At 38.8% G+C, this 18,513-nt stretch overlaps 2 protein-coding genes across 2 annotated transcripts in view; one reads left to right on the top strand and one right to left on the bottom strand.

The window, feature by feature from the left end:
• The window catches only part of LOC140976451 (callose synthase 10-like), a 58,246-nt gene that overhangs the window by 13,730 nt on the left and 26,003 nt on the right, over nucleotides 1-18,513 (top strand). Inside the window, exons 20-23 of the mRNA XM_073440605.1 lie at nucleotides 5,013-5,062; nucleotides 13,031-13,117; nucleotides 13,184-13,269; nucleotides 13,362-13,389. Coding sequence (XP_073296706.1) covers nucleotides 5,013-5,062; nucleotides 13,031-13,117; nucleotides 13,184-13,269; nucleotides 13,362-13,389 — 251 coding nt within the window. The remainder of the gene's footprint in view (nucleotides 1-5,012; nucleotides 5,063-13,030; nucleotides 13,118-13,183; nucleotides 13,270-13,361; nucleotides 13,390-18,513) is intronic.
• Nucleotides 226-3,541, bottom strand: LOC140977398 (uncharacterized). The gene is made up of 5 exons (XM_073442145.1): nucleotides 2,297-3,541; nucleotides 1,361-2,170; nucleotides 1,142-1,260; nucleotides 714-1,055; nucleotides 226-351 (listed from the first exon to the last, which is right to left on the bottom strand). The coding sequence occupies exons 1-5, from the start codon at nucleotides 3,021-3,023 to the stop codon at nucleotides 226-228; spliced, it is 2,124 nt and encodes a 707-aa protein (XP_073298246.1). The 5' UTR covers nucleotides 3,024-3,541.

The raw sequence follows: 18,513 nt of genomic DNA, 5'->3' as shown, positions 1-18,513 counted from the left end.
TTCCAAAGCCTAATCCTCATCAATCATCTTATGCAATTCTCAGTCGGTGTGGTCTCCTCTATGGCTTTTGCATTTTTTTTTTAATTAAGTACACACAGGTACTTCATTTCCTTCCAGGTAGTTCCACTACCTTTGCGCAGTCCAACTTCAGCCGGCTGTAGTACGTTCCTATGGGTATCCTTGGGCATTCCTCTTTATTCATTTTCCAATAGAATTTCTACCTCATTACCAAGCCATCTTTTTTTTGCTAATCCACTTCATCAAATATTGCTCTCTATCCACCGCAATGCTGCTAATCTCCAGTGATCCTCTGGCAGTCATCCAAACTCCATCCATTCTGCCCCTAGCAATCTATCATATGTCACTTGCACAGTTATTTGGGGCGCAAGGCGCACTAAAGCGCAAGGGTGTCTTGGGGCCTGAGGCGCGAGGCGCAAGGCGAAGCGCACGCTTTATCAAAGTAAAGCGCATTTGACACAAATTTTAAAATTCAACATATATAAAATATTTTATACGATTTAAATTAAATACTTTCACAAAGATAAAAAAAGATATAAATAAAAATTCATTAGCATATAATGTAGCATAAGTCATAACAAAAAAACAAACTTCAATCATCTAAAATTCATTAGTAAGTCGTAACTGCAGCATAATATATTAAGAAAAATACTTCAAAAATCTAAATCATCAAATTCATCTTCATCCTCCCCAACTGTATCATCATCATCATCATCTCCAGAAGCTGAAGCTCCAGATTTGTATCTTTCTGATTCCTCATCGTTTTCGCCAAAATCAATTTCTTCATCCTCTTCATTGTTATAACGATTGATAGTAGATCTTCTTTTATACGTATTTAATGTACTTGTACTAGCCACTGCTTCTTTTGTAGATNATTCTCCCATCAGCCATTCATTACTATCATCGATATCAGCCAAAGAAATAGGATCAATCGTATCACGCATATCATAACGGCGCCTCAAAGCCCTATTATACTTGATGTAAACCAAATCATTCAATTTTTTTTGCTCCAATCTATTTCTTCTTTTGGAATGAAGCTGCACATATTTGATACAAATTAATGTTAGCTTTAAAATAATAAATTTAATTAATATTTCATTAAAGACTAATACTTAGTACTCACATGTTCAAACACACTCCAATTTCGTTCACAAGCAGATGAGCTACAAGTAAGGCTAAGAACTTTCACCGCGAACACTTGCAATTCGGGTGTCGAACACCCATAAGCCAACCACCATTCCGCTAGTAATTTTGAAACAAAATAAAAAATTGAACATTAAAACTATTACATATCAATTATCATATAATAAAAATAAAATATTGATTATGGAATACGGATTACCTGGTGATTTTTTGTTTCTTTGTCTGACTGCCATGGGCATCCCAAAAAGTCCTTCTGCCCTTTTGTACATTGGCAATTGGTCCATGATCTTATCCTGTAACTCCTCGGTTTCACACATCCTAGCGATACATTTATACAAACCCGTCACAACTTCATTATCATTTTCTATTTTAGAATTCGAGTAGAAGAACTCCGGGTTTAAGAAATGCCCAGCAGCATGTAAGGGTCGATGAAGTTGTATCGTCCACCTATGATCAATTATAGCAAAAATATCTTTATATCTATCCTCTTTGTTATCAAATGAGGCAGCAATAGCTTCTTTAGCCCGATCCATTGCCTCATAAATATAGCCCATTGGAGGTTTTTTTTCCCCATCAACCAATCGAAGAACTTTAACCACAGGACCACCCACTTTAACAACATAAACAATCATATTCCAAAACGAAGGCATTAGTATAACCTCTGCTGCCCGCTTACCTGGTGCCTCCTTTGCAAATCTACTAGTAGTCCATTTCTCAGATGTAAACATTTTTCTCAAACTCGCATTGTGATTTTGAAACCGCTTTAAAGTCAAAAAAGCGGTTGCAAAACGAGTTTTTCCAGCTCTGACCATATCTTTCTGCCTCTTGAATTCTCTCATCATGTTTAAAACTTGGGGCCTGTTATATATATATCCATTAACCATCATTGCTCTTTCATATACCTTCTTCAAGTGAGGAAGTTTAAAAAAATCTTCAAGCATCAAATCTAAACAATGAGCAGCGCATGGAGACCAATATAAGTGAGGATATTGTGCTTCCAAATGGCGTCCTGTTCATTAAAATTTAAATGCAATATACAAATTAAACATTAGAAGTTACAACTTTACTTTAAATAATATAATAATTTATATAAAGTGATATAACTAATATAAAAATTTAAAGGTTAAAACCATACCAGCTAAAACATTTGCGCTTGCACCATCAGTAACAATTTGAACCACATTCTTGGCCCCAATTTGTTGCACATATTTGTTGAACAAATCAAACAATTTCGCACCCGTGTGAGAATAGCTCGAGCCATCAACTGATTCTATAAACACAGTCCCTCTAGGACCATTTACCAAAAAACTAATCAATGTCCTATTTTTTCTATCAGTCCATCCATCTGCCATCAAATTGCATCCATATTTAACATGGTCATCTGTGTATTCTTTCAATATCAATTTTGTATGTTCTAACTCCCTTTTTAAGCATGTAACTCTAACTTCATGATAAGTAGGGGGCTTCATTCCACAACCAAATTGACCAACGGCTTCAATAAATGGTTTAAAACTATCGTAATTCACGGCGTTAAAAGGAATACCTGCATCATACATCCATCTAGCGAACTTTTGCACAGCATTCTCTCTCAATTTCTTCTTATTTTCATCATACAACTTCGCTATCTTTGCATCTTTTTTTTTTCCTTGCGTTACAGTCTCATCAACATCTTGTCGGAAGTATAAATCTATTGGACCAGCTTGTTTTAGTTTCTTCCCAGGAACATCAGGTGCAAGATTAGAACGCTGACCAAATGAAACTGATTTAGGTCGTTTCCCTTTTGCCTGTACATCTTCTTCAACTTCCAAATCCAAATATTCTTGTTGTTCTGCAACTTCATCAAAGTGAGGGATCGCATCCATTTGATTTTTCAGTTCTTTTTTTTTCGAAATATAAGAACTAATTTCTTCTTTCACGTGCTCTGGACATTTTGAGCAAGTTTTCGTATTCCTATTGCCTCCGACAAGATGTTGTTTATGTCGATAAATCCCACCATTAGTTGTTTTCCCACAAAAATTGCACTTCACTTTATTGGTATTTTTTGGGTCTTATAGTGTTGCATAATTCCATGCTGGATCTTTTCGAAGGGCTTGTGATTCAGAATTTGACATTTTTATCTGTAAAAACAAGTTTTAATCTAGAATTCTGCAGTAAGTTGCTGAGCTTGAAATACAAAATTAAATATATAAATACAAAGTATAAAATATAAAGACAAGAATTCTTTTCCTAATCACAGCAATAGTAAGACATCAAGCACCTCACAGGAAATTACATGAGTGATATTATTTTCCTAATCACAGCAACAGCAAAGACAAGAATTCTTTTCCACAATTTTCTTTTCCACAATTTTCTGCAATTGCAGCGAACCACAATTTTCAGCGAACATTTCTTTGTTAAGATGACATCACATGAGTGGTGTTATTTTTACAACCATTTTATTCATAATAGCGTAAAATAGCCCAAGTTTTAACATAAGTAATGGAGATAATATGTGATGCAGTATGCACGTTTTTGAAGGTTTGGACTTTGGTGCATAACATGAATACATGATTACCACTGTTTAATCAGAAACCTTCCATTACTAAAAGACAGGGGAATATGAAAATGAAACAGGGGTGATGTGAATTGTGATTGATTATAAATGATTTATCAAATAATAATAATAGTTAAAAGTTCAAACAAGTCATCTACTTGAAGCAAAAAATATTGAGATGGAAGCAGAATCAAGAACAACTAATAACGAGCAAGAGATAGGGGGAAAGGAAGAGAGAGAGCATACCTGAAGTAGCAAACTAGCACAGACAGATGAAGCGCACTAGAACAGAGAGAGACGAACAAAAACCGAGAGTTTGAGAGTCTGAGACGTAGAGGCCGCAGCGCATACACAGAAAATATTTCACAGACCGGCACATGCAGATTGTAGGGCTTTTTAAAACATTAAACAGGGCCTTTGTTTGTTATTTGGGCTTTTAATTTTATTGGGCTTGACTCTTGAGTTATATATACTGAATCGATTCATATTATACACAAGCGCACAAGCGCGCGCCTTTCTGGACGAGCGCGCCTGGGCCGAGGCGCAGCCAGGCGCTCGCCTTTCATAACCATGGTCACTTGCTAGCCTCCTCATCGCTATGTTGTCCAACGTGTGTTAGCAGCACCACCCCTGAGGAAGTGGGGCAGTTTGACCTGCTGTTCCACTGGTCTCTTTTGTGGGGTCTCTGATGCTGGCCACTGCATATCACCATAGTGGTACCTCTGGTTTTGTTGCCGACTCAATCCAGTTGTTCATCAAACCTAAAATACAGTTTCAGAGGCATTGTATATTTACCCCGATTGTTTCACATATCAGGTTTCCAGCAACCCCAATCTCAATGTATGAGATGGAGCATGTAAACATTCCTTTTTTAAATATTTCAGCTGTGCTTTATGCACACTTGCAGTTCTTGTGCTTGGCATGAAAAAGATTTATCTCTATGTTGGTGATTTCTGGAATGGCTGTTTCACTGACCCCTAAAGTTTCTTGTAGATTCATTGTATTCCTCATAGGCACTTTTTCCTTTTTATGTTGTTTTCTATGGTTTGATATTCTGTACACTTGTAGGAGCTACCCTTCATTTTTTCTCGTTGACAAAATATAGGTTGGTGTGAGGTTTTTCTTGTTGCGTGACAGCCTAGTTTAGTTTTTTTTTTAAATCTGCTTATGTGTAATCGATGTTTTCTTAAATTTAGGGCAAGTCCTAAATCTAATTATGTCTTACTAATTTTTTTTAGTTGAAGCTTCTTTTTTGGTCCTTAAGAGATACAGTGGACTTAACAGTCTCTGATGCTCTCTTATTCGGTATTTGTTGCAGACAACCATAATGTGTTGACCATCGCTAGTTTGTGGGCACCTGTTGTGGCTGTGAGTATCTTTATCACATGTGCAATTTTTACAGATAGGTGATTTGATTACTTTGTGAAGGAATTCCTTGCAACATACATGTGACAGCTCAATTAATGAGAAACATATACCTGTCCCACTTATATATTTTTTTGATAGGAAACATATATTTTATTTAATCAAAATAGACCATTACAATACTTAGCGGATGAGTTTTCCGCGAAATAATAGAAAATACAACAATTAGGTCAATACGTGACGAACTTCCAATCCCTAACCACATCTGAGATAGATAGATGACCCAATTCTTTGATATTTCTTGTTGAATGCGCCACCCTGAATTTCAGCACTTACCAAATTTTGTCTACTGAGTGAGACGAGTCGTTGAAAATTCTGTTATTTCTCTCGAGCCATAACGTCCAGAACGTGTAATGAACGACCATATACCAGAAAGTCGTCACTGTAGCCCCCTTATGAAAGCCGGGATCTATGATGAACATATCTTTGGCCGTCCTCGGAAAAATCCAAAAGAATCTCAGCTCTTGCATCACTTTAATCCAAACGCTTCTTGAAAACGAACAATGTACCAATAGATGATCATGATCCTCTTCGTGGTCTTGACATAAGCAGCACCACTGTGGCCGTAAAGCACATGATGGCCATCTTCTTTGCACTGAGTCAGAGGTCTGCAGCTTGCCCAGAGCGACAATCCACGAGAAAATTTGAATCTTTTGCGGGATAGGAACTTTCCAAATATGTTTATATGGGTAGAAGACAGGAAAGTTTTGGAAAGGAAAAAATGACTCGTAAAAGGAGCGGACAGAGAACAAACCCGTAGAATCCCCCAACCATACCCTACTATCCTCCGCACCCAACTCTATTCTAACCGAATGAAGGACTCCCATTAAATCCCCAAACTCCCTCAGCTCTATCTCATTAAGATCTCTCCTAAAGCGCACGTCCCAACGATAATCACGACTTCCTCCTAAATCAAAAACCTCAATAAAATTTCGAATTGGTTTATTGATGACGGTGCAAATCCTAAACAAAGAAGGAAAGCGAACTTTGAAAGAAAGACCCCCTCCCCCCAAAACCTAATGTAATTCCCCCCTCTCAAAACCAACCCACTCAACTGTTGAATTGCCGGGAACGATCGAGAAATAAATTTCCAAGGGCTTCTGAAAGTCGCATTTCTGGCCAATCCCAAGTCCCATCCATTCTCTTGAAGTCCATAAATGCTCTTAATGATGTTCTTCCACAACTGCTCCTTTTCCTCTGTCCCTCGCCACCATCATTTCCTTAGTAATGCTTTGTTTCTCAAACCAATATTCCCCAATCCTAGCCCTCCCCTATCCTTTGGTCTGCATAGTCGGTCCCATCCAACAACGTGACAACTCTTATCCCCGTCCGCTCCCTCCCACAAGAAGTCTCGCATCATTTTTTCCATAATTTTTGTTACTTTAACTGGGGCACCCGAAACAGGGACATGTAATATGAAGGCATTGCACTTAACACAGATTTGATCAGTGTCAACCGACCACCTCTGGATAAGAACAATTTCTTCCAGCTTGAGAGTTTTTGTCATTTTTGTAAGGACTGGTTCCCAAAACTCAAGGGTCATAGGTTTCCCTCCCAATGGTAGCCCCAGATACTTAATCGGCCAGACTTCTTTTTTGCACCCAATTGCTTGTGCCAAGCAAACCACTTCTTCCTCGCAACAAATCCCCAACACCACACTTTTTTGAAGTTGATCTTTAATCCCGATTTCAGCCCAAATAACTTGATTATTTCCACTAATTTCCTCACATGTCCTTCCGTTTGTACTAAAAACAAAGTATCATCAGCCAATTGAATATGCGAGATTTCCAAATTACTCTTACCAACCATCAGTCCTCGTACCTCATTCAACGCCTTAGCCCTATCAACCAACCTCCCCAAAGCGTCAATGACCAGGTTAAAAAGAAAGGGGGACAAAGGATCGCCTTGTCGAAGTCCTTGTTCCCCTTTAAATTTCCCCCTCGGTTTTCCGTTAATGAAAATCGAAAACGAGATGTTAGACACACACCCTCTTATCCACCTTCGCCATCTTTCTCCGAATCCTTTTTTTCCAAGCACAAAATCAAGAAATCTCCAATCGACGTTGTCATACGCCTTTTCCAAATCCACCTTAAGCACCCACCCTTTTTTTTCTTCTTACGGTATTCTTCAACCACTTCGTTAGCAACAAGGCAGCAATCCAATATTTGTCTTCATTTGATAAAAGCACATTGATTTTCTGCGATTGTAAGGCTCAAAACTCTTTTAATTCTGTAAGTCAACACTTTGGCAATTATCTTGTACAAACTCGTTGTAAGGCTTCTTGGTCTAAAGTCATTGATCTTAATAGCATCTTGTTTCTTGGGAATGAGGCAAATGTAAGTTTCATTTGTGATGCCGTTCACCACTCCCCCTTCATAAAATTCAGCAAATACCTTCATCAAGTCCTCTTTAACCGTATCTCAATTGTTTTGGAAAAATGCCATTGTGAATCCGTCCGGACCCGGGGCTTTCGATCCTTCACTTTCAAACACTGCTTTTTTGATCTCCTCCTCGGTAAAGAAAATTTCCAGCTCGTCACTTGCACTTGTATCCAAAGGGCACCACTCCAGCCCATCAAATCCTCCCCCTTCCTCCTCTGATCTCCTATATAGATGCTTATAAAATTCTACAATGTTATCCTCAATCTGTTTCTCTTCTGTAACCAAAGTCCCATCCTCCAACTCCATCTTATCTATAATTGATTTATTTCTTCTGTTGGTCAACAATGAGTGAGAATTTAGAGTTTTGATCACCTTCCCTCAACCACCTCACTTTCGCTTTTTGACTTTCCAATTGAAACTTTTTAAAAGCCAAATTTTCCAGCTCACATTTCGCCTCTCTTCTTTCTGAATTTAAAATTTCAGTCCAACCTCCTTCGGCTTCTACCTCATCCAAAATCTTAACCCTATACGTCAACTCCCCTAATCTAGACACCCACATTGCCAAAAACTTCTTTGTTCCAGCTTGAGATATCGATTTTCAATTTTTTTAGTTTTTTCATAAACTTGTACCCCTCCCACCCTTGCTCCTCCCCATCATTCCACCAATTTTGGACCAAATCTTTAAAATTATGATGCGTCAACCAGACGTTCTCGAATTTGAAAGAGGCAGGTCTCTTTTCGCCTTTGTGGTGTCAAGTAACAGTGGGTAGTGATCCGATGTAGTTCTAGGTAACACATTTTGTCTGAAGTGAGGAAATATGTCCCTCCATCCATTCGAAATGAGGTATCTGTCTAATCGGCAACATATAGGATCATCCCTGAAATTAGACCACGTGTACTTAGCATTCAAGAGTGGGGGATCATAAAGTCCCAATTCTCCTATCAACATATCAAAACATAACATGCTCGTAGTGTTTGAAACGCTGTTCATCTTTTTTCCCGTGTTTCTGACCACATTAAAATCGCCTCCCAAGCACCATTTATCCCCTCATATAGAACTCAATCCTGCCAATTCATCCCAAAATCTCTCCCTCTTTCTCAGCTTGACAGGTCCATAAATTGCTGTGAACCACCACATGTTGTCATCATTGGCTTTTATTTCAATTGACACCGAGAATTCTCCTATCAAATTATTACTGACCACCACCACTCTCGGATCCCACATCACAAGTATAACTCCCGATCGCCCATCCGACGATAAACAGGCCCAATCGACAAATCTAGATTTCCACATACTAGTCACAAACCATCTGTCAACCTGTTCTTTTTTAGTTTCCTGAAGTACCACGTTATCTGGATTTTCCTTACGTATCACCCTTCGTACCAATTCTCTTTTCCTCGTAATCCCTCCGCCACTGATATTCCATGAGAAGATTTTCATAACAAAATTCCTGGACCCTTAGAGGACGAACCTCTCTCATAATTGATACCACACTTCAATCTGTTCAGCTCTCTCTTCAACGTACTGGTTGGAACCTTCCCCTCCACCCCACCTAAACCATCTTCACCATCTACAATAATCTCCGATGCAACCCTCCCTGTCCTCTCCGCTTGTAGACCCTCGGAATGTTCTTTCCCGTAACCCGACAATTCAACTACCCTCTCACCCCCTCCTCCTAAAAGTCCACTAGACAACCCCAATGCATTGAATGACACAGGAAAGTATGAATGAAGGTTGAAAGAATGGTTTAGAATTGAGGAATGAAAATTGGTTAGTACCTGTTCCACAGCAGATGTCGCATTCTCATGTAGATGTAACTCGGCATGTGATACATTCCCCTTTGGTGAAGAGAACATCTCCTGCATGATCTCTACTTCTTCTACACCTTTGTTCGATTCTGCTGTCTTCATTGTGCCATGGCTATCCATATATGAGAATTCAAAGTCAATATCATTTTTGAGCAAATCATCTTCTGAGTCGTGAAGCTCCATTACTGCTCTGCTATCTAAATCATTAATCCCGCCATGCTCGTTTTCTTCACTGTTGCCGAAGTAATTGGTCATATCTTCATCATCATCAACCGCCTTTCCTTTTCGACACTGGATTTTCCATTTTTCCGGCAATAAACGTTCCCATAAGTTTTTACTGGATGATTGTTGGTTCATGTACCCCCGCATGACTGCTTCTCCTCCTCCTCTCCTCTGTCAGAAAATGATTGGACATGCGATTGTTTGAATTTCGAGACTTCTTTCGGAACCACTCTCCTCAAAATTTTGTACACTTTGCCTCCATATGTTTTTGAACCTGTTCCCTTATTGCACTCTGGAATGCGTTGTTTTTCCTTCAAATATGTCGGCACCTGAGACTCTTCCATATTCACCCCGCTGTCCTCATAAGCCTCCCGTGTGTTCCTTGCGTCGATGATCTTCGGTGGTCCACATGTTTCTTTCATTTCTTCTTTTCCTTTGATAGTAGATGTTGTTTTCTCCGCTACTACTCTCTGTTCTTTTTCAATGTTTTTGTTACCCCATCCCGCTAAAGTCCTCTTTCCATTCACCAGAACTTGTGCATAAGTTTGGCGTTGGTATTGGTCGTATGCCTTTGGATCAAAAGAAACTACCTTGATGCTTATATCTATAATCCCCCCTTCCAATGGAATACGCATTGTACTCCGAATAAATCCTCCTTCAAGGCCTTTAACCTTGATATTGGCTGCTTCCAGGTTACGATAGAACATGGTATCATTACTGATGGCCAACAATCCCCCACACTGTTCCCCAATGATCGTGAAAGTGTCGTGTGACCAAAGGTTCCAAGGTATCCCTAAAATTTGTAGCCAGCTGTTGCAGCATTTTTGCATCCTATCTTGCGTATTCATATCCTGTCTCCACTTCTCAAATTCCAAGGTTACCCCCTTCTCAAAAAATCCTCTTTTCAGCTTAATGTAATAAGCCAAATCTTCCGAGGTTGATGGCCACCACACTGCCTTGTTAGCTTGAAAGGGAAATACCTCAACCGGTTTGTTGGTAGACTTCCGAAGAATATCTTGAATAAGTTTCCAAGTGATGTTTACCCTTCCTTTAGTAATCACAACAGCTTCCTGCCACTTCCTCTTCAATGTTTGATTTCCGAAATCCTTCGTAGCTGACTGCTCCTTGTGTCTAGAACTCCTCTTCATATCCTTGACATCTGGTTGAACATGTTGATTCCTAGGCGGGGCGAAACCACGATGTAGCGTAACTTGATTGTTCTTCCCCTGATATCTTCCCGACAATAGCATCCTCAATGATGACGATATACTCTTCCATCCCCCTGATCTAAATCCACTGGGCACTATTGTAGCTTGTTTTCTTCCGTTATTACTAAATTTTGTCACTTCAATGAAACTGCCTCGTTTATTATCAATTTTCTGCATGGTGAAGACCGCATTCCGTCCCCTGTATCTATGGAACTCCGAATCTGGAGAAGGGTTATAGACAAAATCATCGAGTCTCAGGCTTACCCATCGCGCTTCGTCACGTTCAAAATCCAACATGTAGCTCAACTTCCCAGTTCGTTCTTCCCGCCAGACGGAGCCGCCACCATTTCCCAACCGTAACTTGAAGATATTGTGTTCAATGCGTATAACTTCATCGCAACCCGTTTGCCCATAACCTGGTTCCTCCCTCCAAGTCGACATGTCACTGTCTGCTAACGGAAAAGACCAATCGGCCTGCTGTCAAGGTTGTGGCCGAGAGAAGCGAGAACAATCCAACTAATCGGCGAGAAAAAAGAAAAAATAAAAGCCGTCGACGGCCGTCGGCCGGCGCCGGTGCCTGTGCGAAAAGGCAATCAACGAAACTCAGAAGAAGGAGGAACCGATCGCACAGGGAGTGGCCAAGATGTTTGAAAGCCAAACGAGAGGGAGAGCATTTCAAATTTTTCTCTCTCTAGGGCTTTTTTAAATTGACACCCTAAACTAAGAAGTACCTGTCCCACTTATATTATAAACTCTTATTGCTTGGCATCTAATGTGGAGATTGCAATATGTGTTGAGCGTATGTGAATGTGAACTTTATTATTCATTGCTGTATACAGATCTGAGTAAAAGAGACTAGAACTCATATTGCGTGAGAAATAACCAATATTTAGGACTTATTCTATTCAGTTTTAACGTCGAGATAAAAATTTTCTTTTCAGGGAACATCTTTTGAGAAGATTTGATTGGCATCCCCTTTTTAGAATATTGTTTATTCAATGAAACCACACTATTCATGCTTGAAATCGTCTTGTCACGAAAACCATCTATTTTATGATACTTTTTTCAACAAGCATAGCAAAATCACTGCACAATATCATTAATCATCTATAAAATAACTTTTTTTTAAAAAAAATTTGGAACATTATTGCAAACTGAACAAGTATTTCAAACCAAACAGTTTTGAACCAAAGTTGCCACTTAAATAGTTATAGGATGCATTTATATTATGAATAGTTCTGATGCAATATTGTAACTGAGAAAATAGTTTTAGAAATAACGAAAAAGGAAACTAATAATAAGAAAGGAAAACTTGTTAAATGTGCATCCATTCATCTCGAAGAAAACTTGTCCTCGAGTTTTATTGGTGCAAAGAGAACTCTTGTGGAGAGTACTCAAAGATATCAGAGATGTTGTTAGTCTTGGGTTTTCACTCTTGTGGAGAGTACTCAAAGATATCAGAGATGTTGTAAGTCTTGGGTTTTAATTTCAACTGAACTATCAATTTTGTAATTATTAGTACCAATCATCTTGAGAATTCCGGAAGGACTAATTTTCTCGTCCTAGAGCTTTCTTCAAGTGCCATCTGGAAATTTGTTCTTTCACAAATGTACCGTCACCAAATCTACCATGTTTAAAATCTTCTCATGCCTATGCCTATCTGCTGCTCACTTCTACCAATAATTAGCCTCAAGATTATTCATCACTCTGTTATGAATCCACTGAATCATAAGAGGAGGAAGACAAATCAATTCCGTAGTTCACCTGAGCATTAGCGTAGATACCTTAGAAAGTATCGATTTGGTAGAACTATTTGGCAGACTATTGAACTCGTAGAAAGATTGCATCCCATTAATTCGGTTTGTCATCACAATCAGCCTGAAAACATGGTGCCAAGCGTACGACTAGCTACAATCACCATTACATGGTGCATTATCCCTGACGGAAGCCCCAGCAGTGAAGTGCGCTGAAATTTCCCCTTTTGTCAACTCTGGGTAAATACTGTTTAGTCTGAAAAATGAATTCTTAATTTTTCTGTTACTTTGGTTGAACGGTGCTGCAAATATTTCCTTGTGTTCTTACTTCCTTAGCCTTTGATCTTTATTTTTTCCATTCAACATAAATCTTTCATCATCAGTTGCAAATCAAATTCCTGTGATTTGCACGTGCATGGTCCTAAGCCTTTCTCATAAATTTGATGACCTTTTGGGTTTTTTTATGATAGTGATGATCACTTGTTGAATTTCTTGTTTCGGTGATCAGTCTATCTTCCATGACCATTGAATATGCAGATTTATCTCATGGATATTCACATCTGGTATACTCTACTGTCTGCAATTTATGGGGCTGTGATGGGTGCAAGGGCTCGGTTAGGGGAGGTACAATTTTGATTATGTGCCAGCTCTGGCGGGTTTATAGTTGTTTACTGAGAGTTCCATATGCAGATTCGTTCAGTTGAAATGGTGCACAAGCGATTTGAAAGTTTTCCAGAAGCATTTGTGAGGAATATGGTATCTCCGCAAATCAAAAGGTGAAATTTAAAATCACATCTGTAATTGAAAATGCTAAACTGGGTAATATTTTGTTTACAACTTTTTGATGCCGAAAAATCATGTTTTGCAGGATTCCTTTTGAGGGACAAGCATCACAGGTTAGATTCTTTTCTTGGTCTTTTTTCCCGAACTTAATGCATTATTTGTTTGCATTGGATCCAGTTTCAATGACGATGGCTGATTTTGTTTTTCTTGCCAGGCTGATTTTGTTTTTCTTGTCTGGCTTTAAGTATTCCCTCTGTCTAGAATTCAATCCAGAAGATGTGAAGTACCAAATTTGGCCATTTACAATTGTTGACTTGATAGTGTCTTCTTTCTCCACAAATTTCTGCATTTGATAGCTGTTCTGAAAAGTTCCTATGTAGTAGCTCTATAACAATACTTTTTTTGTTTCATTGCTCTATTGGTTGAGAGTAATAGTTGTTCCTTTGTCGCATTAGTTTTCCTATTATTGGAATTTGAGTAACTGATATAGTTGTATAATAAACTTGAACTTCAAGCATCTTTAATAAAGTAAAGTGTGTTCCTATTACTCAAATAGGCAATTAGTTTTCCTGATATAGTTAATAAAGTAACTGATGTAGTTGTAGGGGTATCAGTGGATATAGTTTTCCTATTATTGGAATTTGAGTAACTGATATAGTTTTCCTACCCCTCAAATAAAGTTAATAAAGTAACTGATATAGTTTTCCTATTATTGGAATTTGAGTAACTGATATAATTTGTGCATGTGAGTTATTGCATCAGTAATTTTTTTTATTTTATAAGAAACGATATTTTATTAATAATAATATGAGAAAAAGTATATCAGTGGACTAGTGGTCCACTCTCATCATGAAGCACACAATATCAATACTATCTTAATGATACAGATAATCCCACAATATCAATACTATTTTAATGATACACATAATCCCTATCTCCCAATAAATCTAATATCGACACATTCTTGAAGTCTTCGTGAGTGCCGATCCACATTGCAATTCTGATCATAATTTTTTCCCAACTTATTTTTGTTGTTTCTTCATTGTCATAAAATTTTTTTCGATTTCTTTCCAACCATACCATTCAGCATATACAATGAACGACAACTTGCCAAAAAATTCTTCCCTTGTACTAGTTAACTGTCCGAAATTCATAGAAAATAGTTCCTTTGTTGACTTAGGTATAACCCAAACCAACCAAAGCTCTTGCAAAGCTCTAGCCCATAATGAGATCGTGAATGGACAATGGATGAGCAAATGATCTTGAGTCTCTGTTTCATTTCCACACAGCACACACCAGTTTGGACACAAAGCAATTGCAGGCCATCTTTTTTGAATCATCTCAGAGGTCAGTAGCTTGCCCTGAGTTGCCATCCAAGAAAACAACTGAATTTTTTTTGGAAAGGTTTTTTGGAATGGACGCTTTCCAAGTAAAATGGAAAAGAGGAAAAACTGGAAAACGAGCAAGTGGGAAAAACGACTCGAACCCTCCACTCAAGAAAATCATCTACCCCTTCAACTAACCTAATCGACTCTAACACACCTAATAACTCGGACAACTGAGCAATCTCCTCATCTCTCACACCCCTTCTGAAATGAAGATCCCAGGATTGGGTAGACGTGACATACTCAAAACAGACAAAATGTAATATAGGCAGATTGTGAATTGTAGATAATTGAAATAATGCTGGAAAAAGATCTTTGAAAAGAAATTCCCCCCACCATCTATCCTCCCAAAATCTAGCCTTGTTTCCTCCTCTCACCTTAATTGAAACTCTCTGCTTAAAACTTCCATGGGCACCTGAAAGTGACGTTTCTTGCCAACCCCGCATCCCAGCCATTTTCTTGTAACCCATATTTGCTTACAATGATTTTCTTCTACAATGTCCCATCTTCTACAAAAAATGTCCACCACCACTTCCTAACATGACCTTATTTCTCAATAAAATATTCCCAACACACAATCCCCATTTTTCTTTCGGTTTGCACACATGAGCCCACGCGACCAAGTGACTATGTACATCTCCATTCGCTCCGTCCCATAAAAAGTTTCTTGAAATCTTCTCCATCTTTTCCGCAATACCTTTAGGTATCCTAAATAGAGACATATAATATATCGGAATCAAATTTAAAACCGATGATATCAATGTTAATCTTTCACATCTTGACAAGAAGGCTTTCTTCCAACTTACCAATTTTTTCGACATCCTAGCCACTACGGGATCCCAGAACGAGACTTGTAACGGATTTCCACCCAAAGGCACTCCCAAGTACTTAATAGGCCATGTCTCCTTACCACATCCCAATTGTTGTGCTAATATTTCTACTTCTCCTTGATCACGGTGTATACCCAACAAAGCACTCTTTTCCCAATTGATTTTTAATCCAAACATTTCACAAAACGACCTCACAACTTTCACCAAGAACCTAATATGATTGTCATTCCTCACAAAGAAAAGTGTATCGTCCGCAAACTGAATGTGAGATATCTCTATCTTGTCTCGACCCACCTCGATCACCCTTATGAGATACCTTTCCTTGGCTTTGTCAATCAATATTCCCAGCACATCCACTACCAAATTGAACAGAAAAGGAGACAATGAGTCTCCTTGTCTAAGGCCTTTATACGCCCTAAATTTTCCTCTCGGCCTCCCATTAATCATTACAGAAAATGAGACATTCGACACACATCCTTTGATCCAATTTCTCCATCTTCTTCCAAACCCCTTTTTCATCAAAACAAAATCCAGAAAATCCCAGTTCACATTGTCGTAAACCTTTTCGAAATCCACCTTCAAAACCCAACCTCTCTTTTTCTTTCTCCTTCCCTCTTCGAGCAGTTCGTTCGCTATAAGACCATGGTCTAGGATTTGTCTACCCTTAACAAAAGTATTCTGATATTCGGATATAGTATCTGCTATCACAGTCTTAATCCTTGCTGTTAATTCTTTTTTTTTTTGATATGAAACATATATTTAATTTAATGAAAAGAGACCATTACAATAATAAGCGGATGAGTTTTCCGCGAAATAAAAGAAAATACAACAATTAAGTCAATACGTGACAAACTTCCAATCCCTAACCACATCTGAGATAGGTAGATGTCCCAATTCTTTGATATTTTTTGTTGAATGCGCCACCCTGGATCGCAGCACTTCCCAAACTTTGTCTACCGATTCAGACGAGTCGTTGAAGATTCGTTTATTTCTCTTGAGCCATAACGTCCAAAACGTGAGATGAACGACCATATACCAGAAAGTCTTCACTTTAGCTCCCTTATGAAAGCACAGATCTATGATGAACATATCTTTGGCTCTCCTTGGAAAAACCCAAAATAAACTCAGCTCTTGCATTACCTTGATCCAAACGCTTCGTGCAAACGAACAATGTAGCAATAGATGATCCTGATCCTCTTCGTGGTTTTGACATAAGCAGCACCACTGTGGCTGTAAGTCACATGATGGCCATCTTCTTTGCACTAAATCAGAAGTCTGCAACTTGCCCAGAGCGACAGTACACGAGAAAATTTGAATCTTTTGCGGGATAGGCACTTTCCAGATATGTTTAAATGGGCAGAAGACAGGAAATTTATGGAGAGGAAAAAAAGACTCGTAAAAAGAGCGAACAGAGAAAAAACCCGAAGAATCCCCCAACCACACCTTACTGTCCTCCGCACTCAACTCAATTCTGACCGAAGGAAGTACTCCCAATAAATCACCAAACTCCCTGAGTTCTATCTCATTAAGATGTCTCCTAAAACGCACGTCCCAACGATAATTACGACTTTCTCCAACATCAATAGTCTCCAAAAAATTTTGAATTGGTTTATTGATGACGGTGCAAATCCTAAACAAAGAAGGAAAGCGTACGTTGAAAGAAAGACCCCCTCCCCCCAAACATCCTCCCAAAACCTAATGTAATTACCCCCTATCAGAACCAACCCACTTAACTGTTGAATTGCCGGGAAAAAACGGGAAATAAATTTCCAAGGGCTTCTGAAAGTCGCGTTTCTGGCCAATCCCAAGTCCCATCCAGTCTCTTGAAGACCATAAATGCTCTTAACTACGTTCTTCCACAACTGCTCCTTTTCCTCTGTCCCTCGCCACCACCATTTCCCTAGTAATGCTTTATTTCTCAATCCAATATTCCCCAATCCTAGCCCTCCCCTATCCTTTGGTCTGCATATTTGGTTCCATCCAACGACGTGACAACTCTTATCCCCGTCCGCTCCATCCCACAAGAAATCTCGCATCAGTTTTTCCATAATTTTTGCAACTTTTGCTGGCACCCGAAACAGGGACATGTAATAAGAAGGCAATGCGCTTAACACAGATTTGATTAGTGTCAACCGACCACCTCTGGATAAGAACGATTTCTTCTAGTTTGAGAGTTTTTTCGTCATTTTTGTAAGGACAGGTTCCCAGAACTCTAGGGTCATAGGTTTCCCTCCCAAAGGTAGCCCAAGATACTTAATCGGCCAGTCATCTTTTTTGCACCCAATCTCTTGGGCCAAGCAACCCACTTCGTCTTCCTCGCAACTAATCCCCAACACCACACTTTTTTGAAATTTGATCTTTAATCCCGATTTCCGCCCAAATGATTTGATTATTTCCACTAATTTTCTCACATGTCCTTCCGTTTGTACTAAAAACAATGTATCATCAGCAAATTGAATATGAGAGATTTCCAAATTACCCCTACCAACCACCAATCCTCTTATCTCATTCAACGCCTTAGCCCTGTCAACCAACCTACCCAAAGCGTCAACGACCAAATTAAAAAGAAAAGGTGACAACGGGTCTCCTTGTCGAAGTCCTCGTTCCCCTTTAAATTTCCCCCTCGGTTTTCCGTTAATAAAAATTGAAAACGAAACGTTAGACACACACCCTCTTATCCACCTTCTCCATCTTTCTCCAAATTCTTTTTTTCCAAGCACAAAATCAAGAAATCTCCAATCAACGTTATCATACGTCTTTTCCAAATCCACCTTAAGCACCCACCCTTTTTTTTTCTTCTTCCGATATTCTTCAACCACTTCATTAGCGACAAGACAACAATCCAATATCTGTCTTCCTTTGATAAAAGCACTTTGATTTTCTGCGATTGTAAGGCTCAAGACTCTTTTAATTCTGTAAGTCAACACTTTGACAATTTTCTTATACAGACTCGTTGTGAGGCTTATTGGTCTAAACTCATTAATCTTAATAGCATCTTGTTTCTTGGGAATGAGGCAAATGT

The sequence above is a fragment of the Primulina huaijiensis genome, chromosome 5 (genome assembly GCF_012295235.1).
Source record: "Primulina huaijiensis isolate GDHJ02 chromosome 5, ASM1229523v2, whole genome shotgun sequence".
Taxonomy (NCBI): Eukaryota; Viridiplantae; Streptophyta; class Magnoliopsida; order Lamiales; family Gesneriaceae; genus Primulina; species Primulina huaijiensis.
Note: the sequence above shows the minus strand (reverse complement) of the source record. Positions and strands in the feature narration are given on the sequence as shown.